The 25,000-nt window shown below is 49.3% G+C and overlaps 1 protein-coding gene across 1 annotated transcript in view; it reads right to left on the minus strand.

The window, feature by feature from the left end:
- The window catches only part of herc1 (HECT and RLD domain containing E3 ubiquitin protein ligase family member 1), a 44,424-nt gene that overhangs the window by 13,998 nt on the left and 5,426 nt on the right, over positions 1-25,000 (minus strand). Inside the window, exons 3-40 of the mRNA XM_028966280.1 lie at positions 20,941-21,195; positions 20,755-20,850; positions 20,491-20,685; positions 20,102-20,413; positions 19,913-20,009; positions 19,607-19,750; positions 19,360-19,487; positions 19,141-19,285; positions 18,753-18,924; positions 18,527-18,661; positions 18,274-18,439; positions 18,014-18,139; positions 17,659-17,853; positions 17,408-17,560; positions 15,890-16,214; positions 15,593-15,805; positions 15,326-15,499; positions 15,130-15,244; positions 14,919-15,039; positions 14,635-14,809; positions 14,130-14,457; positions 13,912-14,026; positions 13,786-13,828; positions 13,498-13,712; positions 13,220-13,417; positions 13,009-13,129; positions 9,756-9,993; positions 9,453-9,658; positions 9,164-9,319; positions 8,773-8,879; positions 8,554-8,664; positions 8,307-8,477; positions 7,226-7,465; positions 7,069-7,152; positions 5,248-5,768; positions 4,456-5,157; positions 368-568; positions 101-255 (exon numbers count right to left, since the gene is read on the minus strand). Of these exons, the coding sequence (XP_028822113.1) occupies positions 101-255; positions 368-568; positions 4,456-5,157; positions 5,248-5,768; positions 7,069-7,152; positions 7,226-7,465; positions 8,307-8,477; positions 8,554-8,664; positions 8,773-8,879; positions 9,164-9,319; positions 9,453-9,658; positions 9,756-9,993; positions 13,009-13,129; positions 13,220-13,417; positions 13,498-13,712; positions 13,786-13,828; positions 13,912-14,026; positions 14,130-14,457; positions 14,635-14,809; positions 14,919-15,039; positions 15,130-15,244; positions 15,326-15,499; positions 15,593-15,805; positions 15,890-16,214; positions 17,408-17,560; positions 17,659-17,853; positions 18,014-18,139; positions 18,274-18,439; positions 18,527-18,661; positions 18,753-18,924; positions 19,141-19,285; positions 19,360-19,487; positions 19,607-19,750; positions 19,913-20,009; positions 20,102-20,413; positions 20,491-20,685; positions 20,755-20,850; positions 20,941-21,195 (7,354 nt within the window). The remainder of the gene's footprint in view (positions 1-100; positions 256-367; positions 569-4,455; positions 5,158-5,247; positions 5,769-7,068; positions 7,153-7,225; positions 7,466-8,306; positions 8,478-8,553; positions 8,665-8,772; positions 8,880-9,163; positions 9,320-9,452; positions 9,659-9,755; positions 9,994-13,008; positions 13,130-13,219; positions 13,418-13,497; positions 13,713-13,785; positions 13,829-13,911; positions 14,027-14,129; positions 14,458-14,634; positions 14,810-14,918; positions 15,040-15,129; positions 15,245-15,325; positions 15,500-15,592; positions 15,806-15,889; positions 16,215-17,407; positions 17,561-17,658; positions 17,854-18,013; positions 18,140-18,273; positions 18,440-18,526; positions 18,662-18,752; positions 18,925-19,140; positions 19,286-19,359; positions 19,488-19,606; positions 19,751-19,912; positions 20,010-20,101; positions 20,414-20,490; positions 20,686-20,754; positions 20,851-20,940; positions 21,196-25,000) is intronic.

Genomic DNA, 25,000 nt, shown 5'->3' on the forward strand with positions numbered 1-25,000 from the left:
AACAATATGGGTTTTTGTGATCTCAACATTTCATAAATAAAATAAAACTGAGCGGCGCGCGCGCGTGTGTGTGTGTGTGTGTGTGTGTGTGTGTGTGTACCTGTTCTGTTGTTGGGTCTGCTCGGTTGGTCTGGTGATGTCAAACTCTGTCTGCGTCCAACTTCATCAGAGGGGCTTGTGGGTAATGATGTCACAGGTGGTGTGTGTGCACGACGAGATGGCGCCATTGTAGTGGGGTAGCTAGAGAACATCTGCCTGCACTCAAACACACACACACATTAAAAACAACACACAAATGCAAACACATACACACGTGAAATGTATTTAATCTGTGTGTGTGTGTGTGTGTGTGTGTGTGTGTGTGTACCGCAGCAGGCTGAGAGGCATCACTCCTGGTGACTCGGTTGCTGGCACCGTCTCAGTGTCTGTTACTGGGGTGGTTGCGGTGGTTGTATCATCAAGGGAGGAGCTCATGAATGAGGTGGAGCTGGAGGAGGGGCTTGTTGTGACAGGTGTCTGAAACCCCACCTCCTCATAGACGTCACACTCCGTATCTAAAACAGAAAAGCTCAGGTGTAGGTGTGTTGTATTTGACAGTGTGTGTGTATATGTGTAAGTGTGTGTTGAGATGTGTATGTAGGTGTGTGTGTGTGTTGAATTACTAGGTCTAGCCGTGCTGCTCCAGCATTCCCTGCACCACCAGTTTGTAGATCATGTGTAAGTGTCTGTGTAGATGTCTGTGTAGGTGTGTGTAGGTGTGTGTAAGTGTGTGTAGGTGTTGAATTACTCGGTTTAGACGTGCCGTGCTGCTCCAGCGTTCCCTGCACCACCAGTTTGTAGATCATGTGTAGGTGTGTGTGTAGATGTCTGTGTAGGTGTGTGTAGGTGTGTGTGTAGGTGTGTGTAAGTGTGTGTAGGTGTGTGTAAGTGTGTGTGTGTGTGTGTGTGTTGAATTACTCGGTTTAGACGTGCCGTGCTGCTCCAGCGTTCCCTGCACCACCAGTTTGTAGATCATGTGTAAGTGTGTGTAGGTGTGTGTGTAGATGTCTGTGTAGATGTGTGTAAGTGTGTGTAGGTGTGTGTAAGTGTGTGTGTGTGTGTGTGTGTTGAATTACTCGGTTTAGACGTGCCGTGCTGCTCCAGCGTTCCCTGCACCACCAGTTTGTAGATCATGTGTAAGTGTGTGTAGGTGTGTGTGTAGATGTCTGTGTAGATGTGTGTAAGTGTGTGTAGGTGTGTGTAAGTGTGTGTGTTGAATTACTCGGTTTAGACGTGCCGTGCTGCTCCAGCGTTCCCTGCACCACCAGTTTGTAGATCATGTGTAAGTGTGTGTAGGTGTGTGTGTAGATGTCTGTGTAGGTGTGTGTAGGTGTGTGTGTGTGTGTGTGTTGAATTACTCGGTTTAGACGTGCCGTGCTGCTCCAGCGTTCCCTGCACCACCAGTTTGTAGATCATGTGTAAGTGTGTGTGTAGATGTCTGTGTAGGTGTGTGTAGGTGTATGTGTAGATGTGTGTGTGTTGAATTACTCGGTTTAGACGTGCCGTGCTGCTCCAGCGTTCCCTGCACCACCAGTTTGTAGATCATGTGTAAGTGTGTGTGTAGATGTCTGTGTAGGTGTGTGTAGGTGTGTGTAGGTGTGTGTAAGTGTGTGTGTGTGTTGAATTACTCGGTTTAGACGTGCTGTGCTGCTCCAGCGTTCCCTGCACCACCAGCTTGTAGATCATGTGTAAGTGTGTGTGTAGATGTCTGTGTAGGTGTGTGTAGGTGTGTGTAGGTGTGTGTAAGTGTGTGTGTGTGTTGAATTACTCGGTTTAGACGTGCCGTGCTGCTCCAGCGTTCCCTGCACCACCAGTTTGTAGATCATGTGTAAGTGTGTGTGTAGATGTCTGTGTAGGTGTGTGTAGGTGTGTGTAGGTGTGTGTAAGTGTGTGTGTGTGTGTGTTGAATTACTCGGTTTAGACGTGCCGTGCTGCTCCAGCGTTCCCTGCACCACCAGTTTGTAGATCATGTGTAGGTGTGTGTGTAGATGTCTGTGTAGGTGTGTGTAGGTGTGTGTAGGTGTGTGTAAGTGTGTGTGTGTGTTGAATTACTCGGTTTAGACATGCCGTGCTGCTCCAGCGTTCCCTGCACCACCAGTTTGTAGATCATGTGTAGGTGTGTGTGTAGATGTCTGTGTAGGTGTGTGTAGGTGTGTGTGTGTGTGTGTGTTGAATTACTCGGTTTAGACGTGCCGTGCTGCTCCAGCGTTCCCTGCACCACCAGTTTGTAGATCATGTGTAAGTGTGTGTGTAGATGTCTGTGTAGGTGTGTGTAGGTGTGTGTGTGTAGATGTGTGTGTGTTGAATTACTCGGTTTAGACGTGCCGTGCTGCTCCAGCGTTCCCTGCACCACCAGTTTGTAGATCATGTGTAAGTGTGTGTGTAGATGTCTGTGTAGGTGTGTGTAGGTGTGTGTAGGTGTGTGTAAGTGTGTGTGTGTGTTGAATTACTCGGTTTAGACGTGCCGTGCTGCTCCAGCGTTCCCTGCACCACCAGTTTGTAGATCATGTGTAGGTGTGTGTGTAGATGTCTGTGTAGGTGTGTGTAGGTGTGTGTAGGTGTGTGTAAGTGTGTGTGTGTGTTGAATTACTCGGTTTAGACGTGCCGTGCTGCTCCAGCGTTCCCTGCACCACCAGTTTGTAGATCATGTGTAGGTGTGTGTGTAGATGTCTGTGTAGGTGTGTGTAGGTGTGTGTAGGTGTGTGTGTGTGTGTGTGTTGAATTACTCGGTTTAGACGTGCCGTGCTGCTCCAGCGTTCCCTGCACCACCAGTTTGTAGATCATGTGTAAGTGTGTGTGTAGATGTCTGTGTAGGTGTGTGTAGGTGTGTGTGTAGATGTGTGTGTGTTGAATTACTCGGTTTAGACGTGCCGTGCTGCTCCAGCGTTCCCTGCACCACCAGTTTGTAGATCATGTGTAAGTGTGTGTGTAGATGTCTGTGTAGGTGTGTGTAGGTGTGTGTAGGTGTGTGTAAGTGTGTGTGTGTGTTGAATTACTCGGTTTAGACGTGCCGTGCTGCTCCAGCGTTCCCTGCACCACCAGTTTGTAGATCATGTGTAAGTGTGTGTGTAGATGTCTGTGTAGGTGTGTGTAGGTGTGTGTAGGTGTGTGTAAGTGTGTGTGTGTGTGTGTTGAATTACTCGGTTTAGACGTGCCGTGCTGCTCCAGCGTTCCCTGCACCACCAGTTTGTAGATCATGTGTAGGTGTGTGTGTAGATGTCTGTGTAGGTGTGTGTAGGTGTGTGTGTAGATGTGTGTGTGTTGAATTACTCGGTTTAGACGTGCCGTGCTGCTCCAGCGTTCCCTGCACCACCAGTTTGTAGATCATGTGTAGGTGTGTGTGTAGATGTCTGTGTAGGTGTGTGTAAGTGTGTGTAGGTGTGTGTGTAGATGTCTGTGTAGGTGTGTGTAGGTGTGTGTAGGTGTGTGTAAGTGTGTGTGTGTGTGTGTTGAATTACTCGGTTTAGACGTGCCGTGCTGCTCCAGCGTTCCCTGCACCACCAGTTTGTAGATCATGTGTAGGTGTGTGTGTAGATGTCTGTGTAGGTGTGTGTAGGTGTGTGTGTAGATGTGTGTGTGTTGAATTACTCGGTTTAGACGTGCCGTGCTGCTCCAGCGTTCCCTGCACCACCAGTTTGTAGATCATGTGTAGGTGTGTGTGTAGATGTCTGTGTAGGTGTGTGTAGGTGTGTGTAGGTGTGTGTAAGTGTGTGTGTGTGTGAAATTACTCGGTTTAGACGTGCCGTGCTGCTCCAGCGTTCCCTGCACCACCAGTTTGTAGATCATGTGTAGGTGTGTGTGTAGATGTCTGTGTAGGTGTGTGTAGGTGTGTGTAGGTGTGTGTAAGTGTGTGTGTGTGTTGAATTACTCGGTTTAGACGTGCCGTGCTGCTCCAGCGTTCCCTGCACCACCAGTTTGTAGATCATGTGTAGGTGTGTGTGTAGATGTCTGTGTAGGTGTGTGTAGGTGTGTGTAGGTGTGTGTAAGTGTGTGTGTGTGTTGAATTACTCGGTTTAGACGTGCTGTGCTGCTCCAGCGTTCCCTGCACCACCAGCTTGTAGATCATGTGTAAGTGTGTGTGTAGATGTCTGTGTAGGTGTGTGTAGGTGTGTGTAGGTGTGTGTGTGTGTGTGTGTTGAATTACTCGGTTTAGACGTGCCGTGCTGCTCCAGCGTTCCCTGCACCACCAGTTTGTAGATCATGTGTAGGTGTGTGTGTAGATGTCTGTGTAGGTGTGTGTAGGTGTGTGTAGGTGTGTGTAAGTGTGTGTGTGTGTTGAATTACTCGGTTTAGACGTGCCGTGCTGCTCCAGCGTTCCCTGCACCACCAGCTTGTAGATCATGTGTAAGTGTGTGTGTAGATGTCTGTGTAGGTGTGTGTAGGTGTGTGTAGGTGTGTGTGTGTGTGTTGAATTACTCGGTTTTAGACGTGCCGTGCTGCTCCAGCGTTCCCTGCACCACCAGTTTGTAGATCATGCTCTGTGCTCGCTCCAGCTCGGCCAATCCCAGTGCTCGTTTGATAGGCGACCTCATGACTGCGCGCCGCACCATGTGCCGCATGAGCAGCTGTAGGGCGGAGCGCATGCTGCCGTCCTCCAGCGCGGCGGGGCTGCAGTCGGCGTTGTGTCCGGGCTCGGCGCCGTGTTTGGGGACGAGCAGCAGCTCGGCGTAGCGGCTGCAGGTCAGCAGTGCACTCAGAGTCTTCATGGCGCCCAGGTAGACGTAGGACAGCTGTACCGCACGCATTTCTGACTGTGACCCTTGACCTCCTTCAGCAGTCCTGCGCCGCACCTCACCATGCATGTTGCTGGGGGTGTCGGCTGCGTATGCCACGGACAACTCGCTCTCGGAGCGCGAGTTTGGAGGAGCGTGAACTTTGACCTCCTCCATGCTGTGTGACATTCGCATTTCGCCCGCCTCTTTGGGGCATGGCTCCTCGGCAATTTCATGACGGACATGTGAGTGGGTGTGTTTGCGACGACCTGGTTGCTTACAGGGGTCATCATGGACACTAGCGAGGTGTGTGAGGTCCAGGAGAAGGTCAGAGGTCAAGCCTTGGAAACGTGAAACGTCAAACGGTAACGGGTCACACGGCTCCAGGTTATACAACGGGGTGTCACTAAAACAGAACAAGACACAACATCAGCCTTCCACACAACACCTTATATTCTCCTGACACGCACACACACACACACACACACACACACACCTGATCGTGATCTCTGCTTCATCCCACTGTACTTTGGCTGAAGTACTTCCTTCTTTGGCCACACCCAGTAGAGTTGCTTGGCGACCAGTCTGTTTGTGGACACACCTACCCCCAACTCGCAGTCCTGCGTCCGATCCTCCAATCACAGCCAGGACTGGCCACACCTCCACACAGAGGGTGTACAAGTGTGTGTCGGACAGGTCCGCCAGTCCATGCCGTGAGTGTGTGTGCGTGCGTGCATTTCCTTCCTGCTCTTCCCGGCTCTGAACTGATCGGCTCTTCCTCATGCCCCGCCCTCCGATTGTCCCAGACACGCCCCCACTGCACAGGCAGCCTCTGATCCTGGAGAGGCGGGTCAGCATGCTGTGGTTGATGGGCGTGGTCCAGCACTCAGAGCGATGTAAGATACGAATCAATTGTGTCGTTGCCTCAGCCATCACTACGGCAACCGGGCTGCAGATGGGGTCACCAGGCAGCAGGTCACGTGGTGTCCCTCTCATCTGCATATCGCAGATCTTGACCTGCAAGAGACGATCAGGGTTCTTACACATTTTTACTCAAAAATTTCCAACCACGTACTTCGTTATACACACTACTCACAATAAATGAGGGATAATGTGCGAGATTTAGTGGGTGTCGTACATACGTGTTTGTTTCACGTCAGACATTTTTGTGGTCGGGAGGTATTTGTATTCGGGGGTTACATACACACCTCATTTTGTGTTTTCCATGTAATAATTGTCTCATTGTGTACAGGTGTCCCTTATATTGGGACCAATACCAAGAGACACATTCTCAATGTGGCGATAATTTCTACATTCTGTGGGTATAAAAAGCTGGTATTCAAACAGCCACGAAGACACAACGTCACTTAACGTACGAGCAGCGTCACCTGGCCATGGCGCCTTCGGGTCAGATGTTGCTCGTGAACTTGGTGTCTCAGAGTGTCATCACCAGACTTGCATCAAGACACAGAACTACTAGCAGATCCATGACAGACCCAGGAGGGGAGCCCCACGAGTGATGACCAGGACCTCAGGACCTAACTGCCACACAGCTGCAGGCCCGGTTACGAGATGCGAGGGTACGAGGGTTTCCAGACCAACCATTCACAACCGACTCCACTCAGTCACTGCACGTCCTTACCTCAGAGACATCATAGAACCCATCATCATCCCCCAACTTCCTGTTCATGGATGGTAATGCTCCACCACATCGTGGCAGAATTGCCACAGCTGGACTTCAGGAAGTTGGAGTGCTTCATATGGTCTGGACATCAATGACCCCTGACCTGAACCCCACAGAGCACGTCTGGGACCAGCTGAAGCAGAGACTGAATGATCGTAGCCCACCACCACGTGACCTGGCAGAACTGCATGTAGGACTTGAGGAAGAACATCATCATGAGGCTGGTGAGGAGCACGAGACGCCGCCGGCAAATGGTGGAAACACCCGCTACTGACAGTCCAGTTTTGTTATTTGGGGCGATTCCTGTTACTGTCTAAATTTAATAAAAATATATTTATAAAATATATATTAAAACTATATTAAAAATATTAGTAATATAGTTTATTATATTTTTATTAAAACTTAGAGCAAATAGGAAAAGCACTCGTGTAAATAACAACATCCCTAACTTACTGTGAGTAGTGTACATTCACGTGTCAATCAGGTTTCAACGATTGACCTTTATAAGTTTATGTCGTATTCCAAAACTTTTCACCTGGAAAATTCTCTTTTGAAAATCCATGATTTTTCCAGGTTTTTAACGACTGTAGGAACCCTGTACGTGTGTGTGTGTGTGTGTGTGTGTGTTGTTACCTTTTCTCCCGGGTTGCTGCTGTAGAACATCACGCAGGGGTATAACTCAGTGGCATCAACATCCTCAAAGGCCAACTTCGGCTCCTACACACACACACACAGTTTACCACACCAGACGCCACACCTCGAGCAGCAGACACCTGCGAAGAGTCCCCACCTCGCCGTTCTTGCCAAAGGAGACGGTCCTCGCCTCCATGTCCAGGACGCAGGTCACATGATCGCCCTGTGTGTAGCTGGGCAGCGTGAGTGTGTGTTCTCCATTGTGGTAAAGGTTGCCACTGTAGGCGCGGTAGAGCCACATGTCAGGGGTCGTCCGGTGATTGAAGTCCTGTACCGGCCAGCGGGCCACGCCCACACACGTCCCCTCATTACCACGATTCTCCTTCACAATGTAGAACTGAGACAAGAGGGGCCATGGGTGAGTGTGTGTGTGAGACAGTGTATAAGTGTGTGTGTGTGTGAGTGTGTGTGTGTGAGAGACGATGTATAAGTGTGTGTGTGTGTGTGTGTGTGTGAGAGAGAGACGATGTATAAGTGTGTGTGAGTGTATCAGTGTTTAAGTGTTTGTGAGACAGTGTATAAGTGTGTGTGTGTGAGAGAGAGAGAGACGATGTATAAGTGTGTGTGAGTGTAACAGTGTTTAAGTGTTTGTGAGACAGTGTATAAGTGTGTGTGTGTGTGTGTGCGTGTGAGAGAGACAGTGTATAAGTGTGTGTGTGTGTGTGTGTGTGTGAGAGAGAGAGACGATGTATAAGTGTGTGTGTGTGTGTGTGTGTGAGTGTGTGTGAGAGACGATGTATAAGTGTGTGCGAGTGTAACAGTGTTTAAGTGTTTGTGAGACAGTGTATAAGTGTGTGTGTGTGTGTGAGAGAGAGAGACGATGTATAAGTGTGTGTGTGTGTGTGTGTGTGTGTGAGAGAGAGAGAGAGACGATGTATAAGTGTGTGTGAGTGTAACAGTGTTTAAGTGTTTGTGAGACAGTGTATAAGTGTGTGTGTGTGTGTGTGAGAGAGAGACAGTGTATAAGTGTGTGTGTGAGAGAGAGAGAGAGACGATGTATAAGTGTGTGTGAGTGTATCAGTGTTTAAGTGTTTGTGAGACAGTGTATAAGTGTGTGTGTGAGAGAGAGAGAGAGACGATGTATAAGTGTGTGTGAGTGTATCAGTGTTTAAGTGTTTGTGAGACAGTGTATAAGTGTGTGTGTGTGTGTGTAACAGTGTTTAAGTGTGTGTGTGTACCTTCCACTGGTAACACCCTGCTGTGATGGCGGTAGCGGCGAGTCCGTAGCCCTTCCCCCCGCTGCCGTGTGTGAGGATCTGCCCCGCCTCCACACCACAGCACTGCACTTTCTCCGGGTCAAACGAGATTTCCTGAACTGGCAAGTTCTCTTCTTCATCATCCAAGTCTCCCTGACACACACACACACACACATCAGATGGCATGAACTCTGCAGCTCTATATCCTGTGTGTGTGTTTTTGTGTTACCTGCAGTTTACTGTCCTGTTCGTTCTCTCTAGTGTGTAACGTCTGTTTGGCCTGAGCAACAGGAGTTTCCCACATGCAGTCAGAAAGGAGAGAAAACAGACGCTCCACCACCTAACACACACACACACACACACACACATACACACACAAAGAAGGGACGTCATTTTAAAGAGCCACTTCAGTGGACAGACCTGGGTGTGTGGATGATGAATTGGGCACCTGACTCATCTGCTCATCGTCCACACAGTTCTCACTCGCAGGAAGAACCGCCTCCAGAACGTGCAGCGCCAGCAGGCGGGTTCTAATGTTCCCCACCAAAGGAAGACCTGCAGGATATACCAAGAGAGAAGAACTTATATCATCACGTCCTGCTGAGGGTAGCCTGGTGGGTCAGACACTAACCTATTAACCAGAAGACCCGGATTCAAACTCCACTTACTACCATCATTCCCTGAGTAGGACACTTAACCCTGAGTGTCTCCAGGGGGACTGTCCCTGTAACTACTGAGTGAAAGGTGCTCTGGATAAGGACGTCTGGTAAATGCCAGACGTCCCACCGTTAAAGGACAAACACCCAAATGTGGAGGAGGGTGTGTGTGTGACTTCTTACCTGAACCACACTTCTGTGCCGCGATGTTGAGAAGGACTTCTGTCCACTTTGGGGAGGCCATGCGGGTCTGAATGGCTTTGGAGGACACGACACGTCTGAGGAAGACCAGGAAGTCACCAAGATACACTTCAGCCACATGGCGCTTCCTCAGGGTCACTAACACACAAACACACAAAAAATCACTATAGTAACATGTAGTATTCAACTGTATCCTATAATAATATGATTTCAGAATTTTACATGAAAAATGTTAATTCATGAAATACAAAGTGTGTGTGTGTGTACACACAGCGAAATTCTTTTTTCTCCACGTCTGTCCAGTCGTCGGTGTCTTTCTCTTCCTCAGGTGCTGCCTCGTTGTCCTTGTCCCTGTCCTGCACCGGTGTGTTGGTGTTTGTGAGCGCGCCGGCCTGCAACAGCAACGTCTTCAGTTGGCTGCAGAGCAGGTCCAGCACGGACTGGACCAACTTGGGACTCAAGCGGTCCGCATACGTCCTGCGGACAGAACCATCAGGGCTTGTTACACTGTGCTAATAACCTGCTGTCATCATAATGTGTGTGTGTGTGTGTGTGTGTGTGTTTGTGTGTATACCCTGTGCTGATTGACAGGATCTGCAGTAGGCGTGTGCTCGCCACTCTCAGGGCGTTGCTGAGCTGAGAGGCTCCACCCCTTTGGCGAACGTGCAGCAGTTGTCCAATCAGCAGCTCCGTCCCACACAGCTGGGAGAGAATATTGAGGAGACCGCTGGAGATCGCCATGGCAACATCCACAGGCTGGTAACGCACACTCAGAGCAAACACATTCACCAAGAGCAGCCGCTGCTGCCATTCTGCAAAAAAACACACACAATTACAGTGTGTTACCCATGTGGCGTATGTTTTGTTCTGTGTGTGTGTGTGTTACCCATGTGGTGTATGTTTTGTTCTGTGTGTGTGTTACCCATGTGGTGTATGTTTTGTTCTGTGTGTGTGTTACCCATGTGGTGTGTGTTTTGTTCTGTGTGTTTGTTACCCATGTGGTGAATGTTTTGTTCTGTGTGTGTGTGTTACCCATGTGGCGTATGTTTTGTTCTGTGTGTGTTTGTTAGCCATGTGGTGAATGTTTTGTTCTGTGTGTGTTTGTTACCCATGTGGTGTATGTTTTGTTCTGTGTGTGTGTTACCCATGTGGTGTGTGTTTTGTTCTGTGTGTTTGTTACCCATGTGGTGAATGTTTTGTTCTGTGTGTGTTTGTTAGCCATGTGGTGAATGTTTTGTTCTGTGTGTGTTTGTTAGCCATGTGGTGAATGTTTTGTTCTGTGTGTGTGTTACCCATGTGGTGTATGTTTTGTTCTGTGTGTGTGTTACCCATGTGGCGTATGTTTTGTTCTGTGTGTGTGTGTTACCCATGTGGTGTATGTTTTGTTCTGTGTGTGTGTTACCCATGTGGTGAATGTTTTGTTCTGTGTGTGTTTGTTACCCATGTGGTGAATGTTTTGTTCTGTGTGTTTGTTAGCCATGTGGTGAATGTTTTGTTCTGTGTGTGTTTGTTACCCATGTGGTGAATGTTTTGTTCTGTGTGTGTTTGTTAGCCATGTGGTGTATGTTTTGTTCTGTGTGTGTTTGTTAGCCATGTGGTGAATGTTTTGTTCTGTGTGTGTTTGTTAGCCATGTGGTGAATGTTTTGTTCTGTGTGTGTTACCCATGTGGTGTATGTTTTGTTCTGTGTGTGTGTTACCCATGTGGCGTATGTTTTGTTCTGTGTGTGTTTGTTAGCCATGTTGTGTATGTTTTGTTCTGTGTGTGTGTTACCCATGTGGTGTATGTTTTGTTCTGTGTGTGTGTTACCCATGTGGTGTATGTTTTGTTCTGTGTGTGTGTTACCCATGTGGTGTATGTTTTGTTCTGTGTGTGTTTGTTAGCCATGTGGTGTATGTTTTGTTCTGTGTGTGTTTGTTACCGTGTTTGTTACCCATGTGGTGTATGTTTTGTTCTGTGTGTGTGTTACCCATGTGGTGTATGTTTTGTTCTGTGTGTGTGTTACCCATGTGGTGTATGTTTTGTTCTGTGTGTGTGTTACCCATGTGGTGTATGATTTGTTCTGTGTGTGTGTGTGTGTGTGTTACCCATGTGGTGTATGATTTGTTCTGTGTGTGTGTGTGTGTGTGTTACCCATGTGGTGTATGATTTGTTCTGTGTGTGTGTGTGTGTGTGTGTTACCCATGTGGTGTATGTTTTGTTCTGTGTGTGTGTTACCCATGTGGTGTATGTTTTGTTCTGTGTGTGTGTTACCCATGTGGTGTATGTTTTGTTCTGTGTGTGTTTGTAAGCCATGTGGTGTATGTTTTGTTCTGTGTGTGTTTGTTAGCCATGTGGTGTATGTTTTGTTCTGTGTGTGTTTGTTACCGTGTTTGTTACCCATGTGGTGTATGTTTTGTTCTGTGTGTGTGTTACCCATGTGGTGTATGATTTGTTCTGTGTGTGTGTGTGTGTTACCCATGTGGTGTATGATTTGTTCTGTGTGTGTGTGTGTGTGTGTTATCCATGTGGTGTATGATTTGTTCTGTGTGTGTGTGTGTGTGTGTTACCCATGTGGTGTATGTTTTGTTCTGTGTGTGTGTGTTACCCATGTGGTGTATGTTTTGTTCTGTGTGTGTGTTACCCATGTGGTGTATGTTTTGTTCTGTGTGTGTGTTACCCATGTGGTGTATGTTTTGTTCTGTGTGTGTGTTACCCATGTGGTGTATGTTTTGTTCTGTGTGTGTGTGTTACCCATGTGGTGTATGTTTTGTTCTGTGTGTGTGTGTTACCCATGTGGTGTATGTTTTGTTCTGTGTGTGTTTGTTAGCCATGTGGTGTATGTTTTGTTCTGTGTGTGTTTGTTAGCCATGTGGTGTATGTTTTGTTCTGTGTGTGTTTGTTAGCCATGTGGTGTATGTTTTGTTCTGTGTGTTTGTTAGCCATGTGGTGTATGTTTTGTTCTGTGTGTGTTTGTTAGCCATGTGGTGTATGTTTTGTTCTGTGTGTGTTTGTTAGCCATGTGGTGTATGTTTGTTCTGTGTGTGTTTGTTAGCCATGTGGTGTATGTTTTGTTCTGTGTGTGTGTTAGCCATGTGGTGTATGTTTTGTTCTGTGTGTGTGTTACCCATGTGGTGTATGTTTTGTTCTGTGTGTGTGTGTTACCCATGTGGTGTATGTTTTGTTCTGTGTGTGTGTGTTACCCATGTGGTGTATGTTTTGTTCTGTGTGTGTGTTACCCATGTGGTGTATGTTTTGTTCTGTGTGTGTGTTACCCATGTGGTGTGTGTTTTGTTCTGTGTGTGTGTTACCCATGTGGTGTATGTTTTGTTCTGTGTGTGTGTTACCCATGTGGGTGTATGTTTTTTCTGTGTGTGTTACCCATGTGGTGTATGTTTTGTTCTGTGTGTGTGTTACCCATGTGGTGTATGTTTTGTTCTGTGTGTGTGTTAGCCATGTGGTGTATGTTTTGTTCTGTGTGTGTGTTACCCATGTGGTGTATGTTTTGTTCTGTGTGTGTGTTACCCATGTGGTGTATGTTTTGTTCTGTGTGTGTGTTACCCATGTGGTGTATGTTTTGTTCTGTGTGTGTGTTACCCATGTGGTGTATGTTTTGTTCTGTGTGTGTGTTACCCATGTGGTGAATGTTTTGTTCTGTGTGTGTGTTACCCATGTGGTGTATGTTTTGTTCTGTGTGTGTGTTACCCATGTGGTGTATGTTTTGTTCTGTGTGTGTGTTACCCATGTGGTGTATGTTTTGTTCTGTGTGTGTGTTACCCATGTGGTGTATGTTTTGTTCTGTGTGTGTGTTACCCATGTGGTGTATGTTTTGTTCTGTGTGTGTGTTACCCATGTGGTGTGTGTTCTCCTGTACAGCTCTCTCCAGTGTGACTGACAGTTGTTGGTAGATCTGGTGCACGGCGCTCTGAACGTCCATCTGTAGACTTCTCTTAGCTGCCCACACTCCATCCTTAACACACACACACACACACACACAATCTCCTTCACACGTTGATGCACAATGATCTAATGATATAACAATCAGAAAGTGTGTGTGTACCTGGTAGTGGTGTAGCTGGCTGCTGTTTTTATTCGTGACTCCCAGGCTGAAGCAGCCAGCAAGAAACTGGAGGCGGACTGATGCCAACAAGGAGGCGGAGTCAAACACAGCACAAGCAGGACCAAATCCACCCACAGAAACCTTCTCTTCCAATCCAGAAATAAGGACCACAATCTGATGCAGAGCCTCCAAACGCAGCTACACACACATCAGCAAAAACATTTAGAAACCCTTGCAATCTTAAAGAAGAGTGTGTGTGTGTGTGTGTGTGTGTGTACCTCTCCTCTACGCTGCTGCTGCTGCATAGCTGTGATAACCGTGTGTGGGCAGGTCCTCATGTTCTGTTCTGGTTCTCTGAAGGGAGGAACGTTCCCCACATCAGCAGTCACAAAGCTCACCATGTTCTCCAGCAGAGCATGGAACCAATCAGAACGTTCCTCGCATGAATCCCAGAACCATGACTCAGAAACAGCATCCACAGAACCATGGAACCCTGAGATCAGAGAGATGCAGTTACATGTACAATCACACACACAAACACACACACACACACACACACCTCGTACCTCGTCGAGTGAAAGAAGAGTCCACATCACCCCTCCTGCCCCCCTGTAGCAGATGAAGGGCAGATGTTCAGTAAACACTTCTCTTTCTTGAAGAACACACACAGACACACACACACACACACTGACCAAAGCATATCCCTCCTCATCCGACTCGGCCTGTGAGAGCTCAGACTCACTCCTGGACTTCGGCAGCCTGGAGCTGCTGTGGTGAGACTTGCTGTCAGCAGACAAACTCTCACTCCTGAAAACACACACAGAATACAAACAAAAGAAAACTTGTACACGTCAAGTATGTGACTTGCAGCATGATGTTGCCCGACCAAACAAGTAAAAGGCAAAATGACCTGGTCAAGAAGCCACTGCCCTCCTGTGTAACTCCACCCCCAGAATGTGCTGGTCCCTCCTCTTGCAACTGATTGGACGTGCTGAATGAGGGTGGGCTGACAGCAAGGATGAGGAGGGCACAGCGGTGGATGACAGCCACACATGCTGCCGTGTACAAGTCCTGACCTTCCACCAGGCCACTCCCCCCGTGGCATCTAACAGACTCCTCCCCACTCTCTGGCTCCGCCTCAAACCCAGCCCCAGAGACAGGAGGTCCATCCGTACGCTCTCGGTCTCGTTCTCTACTTCTTGCAACCTCACGTGCCGAGAGGAAACACTGAAAAATTTCTGTAACACACAGACCGACACATAGAGAAAATATATAACAGGTATTTTCTAGAATTTCCACGCAGACACAAGAAAAGAGCTTCATAAGGAAGAAACACACCCCCTAACCTCACACTGATCCACAACGAACATCTAGAGACTCACAGTTGTGTCTGTGTTGTGTGTCGGTAAACTTACTACCGGCGGTCATGACCTCATGCTCTCTATCATCTTCGTCCTCCTCCTGGTCTGCCCCCTCCTCTCTTTCCCGATCCCGCCCTTCTTGTTCCTCCAGCTCCGCCTCCTCATCGATGGTGCGTGTGAAGGCATGTTCCTGAGGGTCAGGCTCCAGCACGTCCTGATTGTCTGACACCTGCACATTTTAAAAATATTATAGGATGAAACATAAAATGCTGTATGTATTTGTAAATGTTTATTATTGTGTGTGTGTGTGTGTGTGTGTGTGTGTGTGAGAAACTCACCCTCCTCTCCCTGGACTGAATGTGTGTCTGCATCAGCTCCATGTTTTTACATGCTAACAGGCGATTCCGCACTTTGTACACACTAGAATATATATCCACCAACAGCTTACAGGGCTGGTACCTACACACACACACACACACAGAATAAATAGAAGAATAAACTGAAGGCAGCGTCACACGCTTAATTCTCCTTTATAGACTTTCCGAGTACCTGGCCTCCCGACAGGCTCGTCCCAGCAGGCCAGTGTGTTTCAGCAGAGTTGCCAGAGTGAAACGGCTAACCGTGTCCAGAAGAGTCTCCCCGCTCATCGAGGAGTTGTCCCAGTCTGCACACATACACACACAAACCCATGAAAGTACTGTGTGTGATTGTGTGTAGTAGTGTGTTTCTGTTTATCTACACGTACCCTTGCTGATGGCATAGTCCTGCATATTCAGCCACAGATTTCTGATTGGCTCTTTGCACGAACCCAGTGCCAGTTCCACCAATCGGCTCAGTTCTGGATTCAGTGGCCAATCAAAGGGCTTCTGCTCCTCATTCCCACTGACTGCAACCTCGAGCAGAGCACTAACAGCTGTGTCTGACACACACACACAGTTGTTATACAGACAGAATTAAGTATATATTGTGTAATCAAATGTTTTGTGTGTGGGTGTGTGTGTGTGTGTTTTACCCAGCTGATGACCATCTGTCTCCAAGCCATTGCAGAACAGTGCCGTTTTCAACCAGTGGCCACAATCCTGTTCTTCGGGTGAGGGGGGTGGGCCATGCAGCATACCCCCTAAACAGCAGCCAATCAAAAGAGCAACTGTGCGCTCCAGGTCCACTAACCACACCCAACCCTGAGGGGCCACACCCAAACCAAGGTCCACTGAGTCGGGAGAACCTTTTGAGAGGTAAGAATGAAGACAATGCTGAAGATCATGAGTATACACACGTGCATGCACACACAAACACACACACAGCTCACCATGTAGGGGCCACTGCAGCTCCTGCTCCTCCAATGGAGATGCTGCTGGTAGCAACCTGTTGAGTTGGTCCAGAGGAGGGAGCAGGTCCAGCAGGTGTCCTAGCAACGGACGCGCAATAGATACAGGCAACAGCAGCAGGGCGTTCACAATCTGACAGAGCATGCTGCCTGCAGCTGAGCCGTAGATGACATCACGTAGCTTCTGACACACACGCCCGTTCCAAGAGCTCTCGCGAAGTAACGCTACAGAACGTTCAAACACCTCGCAAGCAAGAGGCAGCAGCAGCTGTAGGTGTTTATGAAGCAGCGCTACACTGCTACAACCCTGCAACACACATGTAACACAACATAGACATGCAACTGGTATACACAACAACCATGAGATACATGTTCACTTTTACTGTAGCAGTAAGGTATGCATGTAACGTGTGAGTTCCTCTGTAACACTGTTACTGTAACAGTAAAGTGTGCGTGTACCTCTGTAACTGTGTTACTGTAGCAGTGAAGTGTGCGTGTACCTCTGTAACTGTGTTACCGTAGCAGTGAAGTGTGCGTGTACCTCTGTAACTGTGTTACCGTAGCAGTGAAGTGTGCGTGTACCTCTGTAACTGTGTTACCGTAGCAGTGAAGTGTGCGTGTACCTCTGTAACTGTGTTACCGTAGCAGTGAAGTGTGCGTGTACCTCTGTAACTGTGTTACTGTAGCAGTGAAGTGTGTGTGTGTGTACCTCTGTAACTGTGTTACTGTAGCAGTGAAGTGTGCGTGTACCTCTGTAACTGTGTTACTGTAGCAGTGAAGTGTGTGTGTACCTCTGTAACTGTGTTACTGTAGCAGTGAAGTGTGTGTGTGTGTACCTCTGTAACTGTGTTACTGTAGCAGTGAAGTGTGTGTGTACCTCTGTAACTGTGTTACTGTAGCAGTGAAGTGTGTGTGTGTGTACCTCTGTAACTGTGTTACCGTAGCAGTGAAGTGTGCGTGTACCTCTGTAACTGTGTTACTGTAGCAGTGAAGTGTGTGTGTACCTCTGTAACTGTGTTACTGTAGCAGTGAAGTGTGTGTGTGTGTACCTCTGTAACTGTGTTACTGTAGCAGTGAAGTGTGTGTGTACCTCTGTAACTGTGTTACTGTAGCAGTGAAGTGTGCGTGTACCTCTGTAACTGTGTTACTGTAACAGTAAAGTGTGCGTGTACCTCTGTAACTGTGTTACTGTAACAGTAAAGTGTGCGTGTACCTCTGTAACTGTGTTACCGTAGCAGTGAAGTGTGTGTGTACCTCTGTAACTGTGTTACTGTTGCATTGAAGTGTGTGTGTACCTCTTTAACTGTGTTACTGTAGCAGTGAAGTGTGTGTGTACCTCTGTAACTGTGTTACTGTAGCAGTGAAGTGTGTGTGTACCTCTGTAACTGTGTTACTGTAGCAGTGAAGTGTGCGTGTACCTCTGTAACTGTGTTACCGTAGCAGTGAAGTGTGCGTGTACCTCTGTAACTGTGTTACTGTAGCAGTGAAGTGTGTGTGTACCTCTGTAACTGTGTTACTGTAGCAGTAGGCCAGTAACTGTTTGTGAAGAGAGCAGAGCAGCTGGTGGATGTGCGCTGGCTGACTGCTGTCAGAAGAAGATGTTCCCTGGAGAAGCTTATCACTGTTCTTCTCCAGCTCTCCAAATGCCTGATCCTGTACATCCACACACACAGTCCATCAAATATCACAAATACTAAGCACAACAACATAACCGTACATAAACACCAGTACCTGCTGGACATGGCCCTCACCGTATAAAAGCCCAGATTTCTGAGCAGTGTCTTCATGAGGATCTCAGCTAGGTGTGTGTCGAGGTGCAAGGAGTGGGTGTCTGTGGGGTCAGTGCTGACACTTTCAGATGCCTCAGGTGGGACGCTGTAGCCCAGCAGTGATGCCACATGGGTATGGTCCTGAAGACTAGTCAGAATTATGTCCAGTTGCATTCGCTACAACACACACACACACACACACACACATTACTGAGAACCTAATAAGTGTTTAATTCCCCCTCTACAACAACAGAACATCTTAATTAAAGATATCACACGTATATTTTGTGTATTGCGTTGTGTATGCATGGTGTAAAAGGTATAAGTGTGTGGGCACCTGGCCCTTGGATAAACTCTCCCAGCGCTCTGGTCCCTGCGGTAGCAGAGTGTGCAGCAGCTCCATCCTCTCTCTGAGTGGGGGGAGCAACATGGTGGCCCCCATGGACAAGGTCTCAATCACAGCCTGAAAGCCACACCCACAGACACACACACAACAACACACACCCGTGTCCCTTGTTCAAAAGTTCATCAGGAGACAACAAACAAATCTCACATCAGTAGGGGGCGCCATCACAGTTTCCGCAGGAAAACACACACCTCTTGGATTTCATCAGGAACAGACGCATCCATCAGTCTAAACAGAAGGTTGCGGAGAGGTCGCGCCTGACGTCCTAAGATGCTGGTGGCCACACCCCCTGCCAGAGCTAGAGCCAGGTGATTGGACAGAAGCTTCAGGCAGAGTTTAAGGAAGTTGTGATGCTCTCTGGAGAAAATGATACCAGTCACTCCGAGAACAAACCACATTCATTCACACCAGGAACCAGAGGATCAGCAGGTCGTGTGATTATACCTGGTGGAGGGGAAGGGAGGGGGTGGAGATTCACTGTTGATGCCATCACAGTATTGCTCGAGAAATGAGCGAAGATGGGAAAAGGTGCTCTCCTCCAAATCCACGCAATAAGGCCTGTGCCAGGCCACCACCTGCCTACACACACACACACACACACACACATCAGAGAAAGTCATTATTTTCTTTCAAAGATAATAAAGGTCAGAGGTTAGAGGCCTTGCTTCACCTGTCTCGGGGAAGGGCGGTCCAGGCCAGGCTGTGGGAGGTGCCAGCAGAAATCTGCTGGATTGATACACCATCTAAACCAATCACCTTCTTGGGTTTGGTGATGGGCCCAGTTGAGTTGCCCTGGCCACACTGACCCATGGAGTTATTCCCCCAGGCATACACCTCATTATCTGCAGACACACACAAGCAGAAACACCGTCACCTGGCAGCAACACACACATGCAACAGTAACACACAACTTCACAAGGATTCACATTCACAAGATGATTACAGAACAGTCCAGATCAGACCTGCTTCAGAAGAACCTCCCCCCAACTTAAATGTAGCTGGACCATGACGAGATACACCAACCTGCTGTTTTGTGTGTTTGTGTATGTGTTGTGTACCATGAGAGAGGGCGAGGCAGTGACTGTCTCCGATGGACAGGTCCACCACACGTGTAGCTGCCAGCTCTTCTATCTGCTTCGGGCGGAGAGCAGTGGCTTCAGATGAACCACAGCCGAGACAAGCACCACATCCCCATGCGTACACCTGTACACACACAGACACAAGATGGGGTTCGGAATTCAACACATACACACACACACACACACACACACAGTTACCTGTCCAGTGGAGGTCAGAGCAAGCGATGACTGGCTGCCGGCACACACCTTCCTGATGAACATTCCCTGTAGAGCCTCCAACACTTTGGGCTTATAGACCCGGTTAGTGTCTCCATGGCCCAGTTTACCTACACACAGCGTCAACAGACCACTGAGGCATCTAAACACCAAAGTCACACAAGATCCAAACACAAGATGGTATTCTGGGGTTTGTGATCATGTGACATGCTAAGCCAGGCACACCCACCATTGTCTCCGCCACCAAATGACCAGACAGTGCGTCCATCTTTAGAGAGGGCGATGGTGTGGGAGGAGCCACAAGAGACCTCGCCCACATTGCTGATGTCCTTCACCACCGTGGGGATGTTTCTGCTGTTACTGTCTCCATGTCCTACACACACACACACACAGCAGTAAACTGTGACTACAGCCTCATTGTCACTGTGGAAGTACGCATATCTATAACGCCGCCATAACCACTGAGGATAAGAAGGAAACAGGAAGCAGGAAACCGGCTCAGTACCGTGTCCACGGTCACCGGTGTGTGTTGTACCTAATCTGCCAAAGTCTCCCTCTCCCCACGTGTACAGCTCCCCGTCCTCACACACTGCAGCACTGTGTCTGTAGCCAGCAGACACACACACCACCACCTACACACACACACACACACACAACGCAAGAGAAATGAGAACAGGGACCAGGCAACCCCTCAGGATGGAGATGACGCACAACACACACACACCTTGCCCTGAAGCGGCCCCTGGACCAGTTTGGGGTATTTCTGTGTGGAGCTGTTCCCGTGGCCCAGTTTGCCGTAGTCGCCATCGCCCCAGGAGAAGACCTCTCCGTCGCCGGTGAAGGCCAGCGTGTGCCCATCGGAGCCTTTGGAGGACGAGACCTTCTTGACGGTGCGCTGCGGCTCCAGCGTCAGCTTCTTCAGCGCGGACTGGTTGTTGGAGTCGCCCAGGCCCAGGCGGCCGTAGCTGCCCTTGCCGCAGGCGCGCACCGCGCCGTCGGAGGAGATGACGAACGTGCAGTACTGCCCCGCCTCGATCTGCACAGGCGCAGCGGACCATCAACGTTCAACACCCACGCCTGCATTCTGCGCTCGTGTGAGTGTGCGCGTCTTACGGTCTGCGCGTTGCTGAAGCTCGCCGCCAGCTTGGGCTGCAGGATCTTCTCCTGCGTCCCCTCCACCAGCTGGTGGCTGGAGTTGGAGCCCCACACGTACACCTCGCAGCTCTCGCACACGCACCCGGCGTCACCCGGCTGCACGGTGTCAGGACTCGCACACGTCCGGGAGTAATCTGAGGCCATGCGGCACACCTGCACACACACACACACACTGAGTGAAGTTGTGAAGAAAACTCTACTGTAGCGTCTGACTCTTCATACCTCCTCCAACAGACAGAACGCCGCCTCGTACAGAGAACACAGACCATCAGACAAGCGGCTCGGCTCTCGCCACTGAGGGTGTTCCACCGCAGAACCCTGCAGAGACAGGGGCACAACGTCACAACGTACAGTGTCATATGCAGTGTGATGTCGATGGTGCGCTGCGATACGCGTGTGTTTGTATACCAGTGAGCGTCGCATCTGCATCAGGACACTCATGAAGAAGTCATATCCCATCATGCCCTCTGGACTCTGCGGGGAGGTCTGGCCAGTCTCCATGACAACAGCAGATGCAGCTAGTGCCATCTCCACCCACTCCAGCAGGTAACGGAGAGACCCGCGCTGCGCCGCCAACCCCAGCAGCAGCTCACACGCCAAACGCTGACCGAGGGTATCAGCGCCCGACCCGGGTACCGTCACGCCCTTCAGAAACGCCGTCACCTGGCAACAACACGCATATACAACAATAAATACACACACATACACACAACGCTGACCGAGGGCATAAGCGCCCGACCCGGGTACCGTCACGCCCTTCAGAAACGCCGTCACCTGGCAACAACACGCATATACAACAATAAACACACACATATACAACAATAAATGCACACACACACACACACAACGCTGACCGAGGGTATCAGCGCCCGACCCGGGTACCGTCACGCCCTTCAGAAACGCCGTCACCTGGCAACAACACACACATACAACAGTAAATACACACACACACCACACACACACACACACACAACGCTGACCGAGGGTATCAGCGCCCGACCCGGGTACCGTCACGCCCTTCAGAAACGCTGTCACCTGGCAACAACACGCATATACAACAATAAACACACACATACACACACACAACGCTGACCAAGGGGTATCAGCGCCCGACCCGGGTACCGTCACGCCCTTCAGAAACGCTGTCACCTGGCAACAACACGCATATACAACAATAAACACACACATACACACACACAACGCTGACCAAGGGTATCAGCGCCCGACCCGGGTACCGTCACGCCCTTCAGAAACGCTGTTACCTGGCAACAACACACACATACAACAGTAAATACACACACACACACACACACACACACACACACACACAACGCTGACCAAGGGTATCAGCGCCCGACCCGGGTACCGTCACACCCTTCACAAACACCGTCACCTGGCAACAACACGCATATACAACAATAAACACACACATACACACACACAACGCTGACCGAGGGTATCAGCGCCCGACCCGGGTACCGTCACGCCCTTCAGAAACGCCGTCACCTGGCAACAACACGCATATACAACAATAAACACACACATACACACACACAACGCTGACCAAGGGTATCAGCGCCCGACCCGGGTACCGTCACGCCCTTCAGAAACGCTGTTACCTGGCAACAACACACACATACAACAGTAAACACACACATATACAACAGTAAATACACACACAACGCTGACCGAGGGTATCAGTGCACGACCCGGGTACCGTCACGCCCTTCAGAAACGCCGTCACCTGGCAACAACACACACATACAACAATAAATACACACACACAAACACACACACACACAACGCTGACCGAGGGTATCAGCGCCCGACCCGGGTACCGTCACGCCCTTCAGAAACGCCGTCACCTGGCAACAACACGCATATACAACAATAAATACACACACATACAACACACAACGCTGACCGAGGGCATCAGCGCCCGACCCGGGTACCGTCACGCCCTTCAGAAACGCCGTCACCTGGCAACAACACACACATACAACAGTAAACACACACACATACAACAGTAAATACACACACAACGCTGACCGAGGGTATCAGTGCACGACCCGGGTACAGTCACGCCCTTCAGAAACGCCGTCACCTGGCAACAACACGCATATACAACAATAAATACACACACAACGCTGACCGAGGGTATCAGCGCCCGACCCGGGTACCGTCACACCCTTCAGAAACGCCGTCACCTGGCAACAACACGCATATACAACAATAAACACACACACATACAACAATAAATACACACACACAAACACACACACACAGCGCTGACCGAGGGCATCAGCGCCCGACCCGGGTACCGTCACGCCCTTCAAAAACACCGTCACCTGGCAACAACACGCATATACAACAATAAATACACACATATACAACAATAAATACACACACACACACAACGCTGACCGAGGGCATCAGCGCCCGACCCGGGTACCGTCACGCGCTTCAGAAACGCCGTCACCTGGCAACAACATGCATATACAACAATAAACACACACACATACAACAATAAATACACACACACACACACACACACACATACAACAATAAATACACACACACACACACACAACGCTGACCGAGGGTATCAGCGCCCGACCCGGGTACCGTCACGCCCTTCAGAAACACCGTCACCTGGCAACAACACACATATACAACAATAAACACACACACACACACACAACGCTGACCGAGGGTATCAGCGCCCGACCCGGGTACCGTCACGCCCTTCAGAAACGCCGTCACCTGGCAACAACACGCATATACAACAATAAATACACACATATACAACAATAAACACACACACACACACAACGCTGACCGAGGGTATCAGCGCCCGACCCGGGTACCGTCACGCCCTTCAGAAACGCCGTCACCTGGCAACAACACGCATATACAACAATAAATACACACATATACAACAATAAACACACACACACACACAACGCTGACCGAGGGTATCAGCGCCCGACCCGGGTACCGTCACACCCTTCAGAAACGCAGTCACCTGGCAACAACACACACATACAACAGTAAATACACACACACACACACACACAAACACACACACACATACAACAATAAACACACACACAAACACACACACACAACGCTGACCGAGGGTATCAGCGCCCAACCCGGGTACCGTCACACCCTTCAGAAATGCCGTCACCTGGCAACAACACACACATACAACAATAAACACACACACATACAACAATAAATACACACACACAAACACACACAACGCTGACCAAGGGTATCAGCGCCCGACCCGGGTACCGTCACACCCTTCAGAAACGCCGTCACCTGGCAACAACACACACATACAACAATAAACACACACACATACAACAATAAATACACACACACACACACACACACAAACACACACACACATACAACAATAAACACACACACAAACACAACGCTGACCGAGGGTATCAGCGCCCGACCCGGGTACCGTCACACCCTTCAGAAACACCGTCACCTGGCAACAACACACACATACAACAGTAAATACACAAACACACACACACAACGCTGACCAAGGGTATCAGTGCCCGACCCGGGTACCGTCACACCCTTCAGAAACACAGTCACCTGGCAACAACACACACATACAACAGTAAATACACACACACACACACACACACACAAACACACACACACATACAACAATAAACACACACACAAACACACACACACAACGCTGACCGAGGGTATCAGCGCCCGACCCGGGTACCGTCACACCCTTCAGAAACGCCGTCACCTGGCAACAACACACACATACAACAGTAAATACACAAACACACACACACAACGCTGACCGAGGGCATCAGCGCCCGACCCGGGTACCGTCACACCCTTCAGAAACGCCGTCACCTGGCAACAACACACACATACAACAGTAAATACACACACACACACAAACACACACACACACACACACACACAACGCTGACCGAGGGTATCAGCGCCCGACTCGGGTACCGTCACACCCTTCAGAAACACAGTCACCTGGCAACAACACACACATACAACAATAAATACACACACACACACAACGCTGACCGAGGGTATCAGCGCCCGACCCGGGTACCGTCACACCCTTCAGAAACGCCGTCACCTGGCAACAACACACACATACAACAGTAAATACACACACACACACACACAACGCTGACCAGCGCCTGACCCGGGTACCGTCACACCCTTCAGAAACGCCGTCACCTGGCAACAACACACACATACAACAGTAAATACACACACACACACACACACACACACACAACGCTGACCAGCGCCTGACCCGGGTACCGTCACACCCTTCAGAAACAGTTACCTGGCAACAACACACACATACAACAGTAAATACACACACACACAAACACACACACACATACAACAATAAACACACACACACACACACACAACGCTGACCGAGGGT

This window comes from Denticeps clupeoides, unplaced genomic scaffold (genome assembly GCF_900700375.1).
Source record: "Denticeps clupeoides unplaced genomic scaffold, fDenClu1.1, whole genome shotgun sequence".
Lineage (NCBI taxonomy): Eukaryota > Metazoa > Chordata > Actinopteri > Clupeiformes > Denticipitidae > Denticeps > Denticeps clupeoides.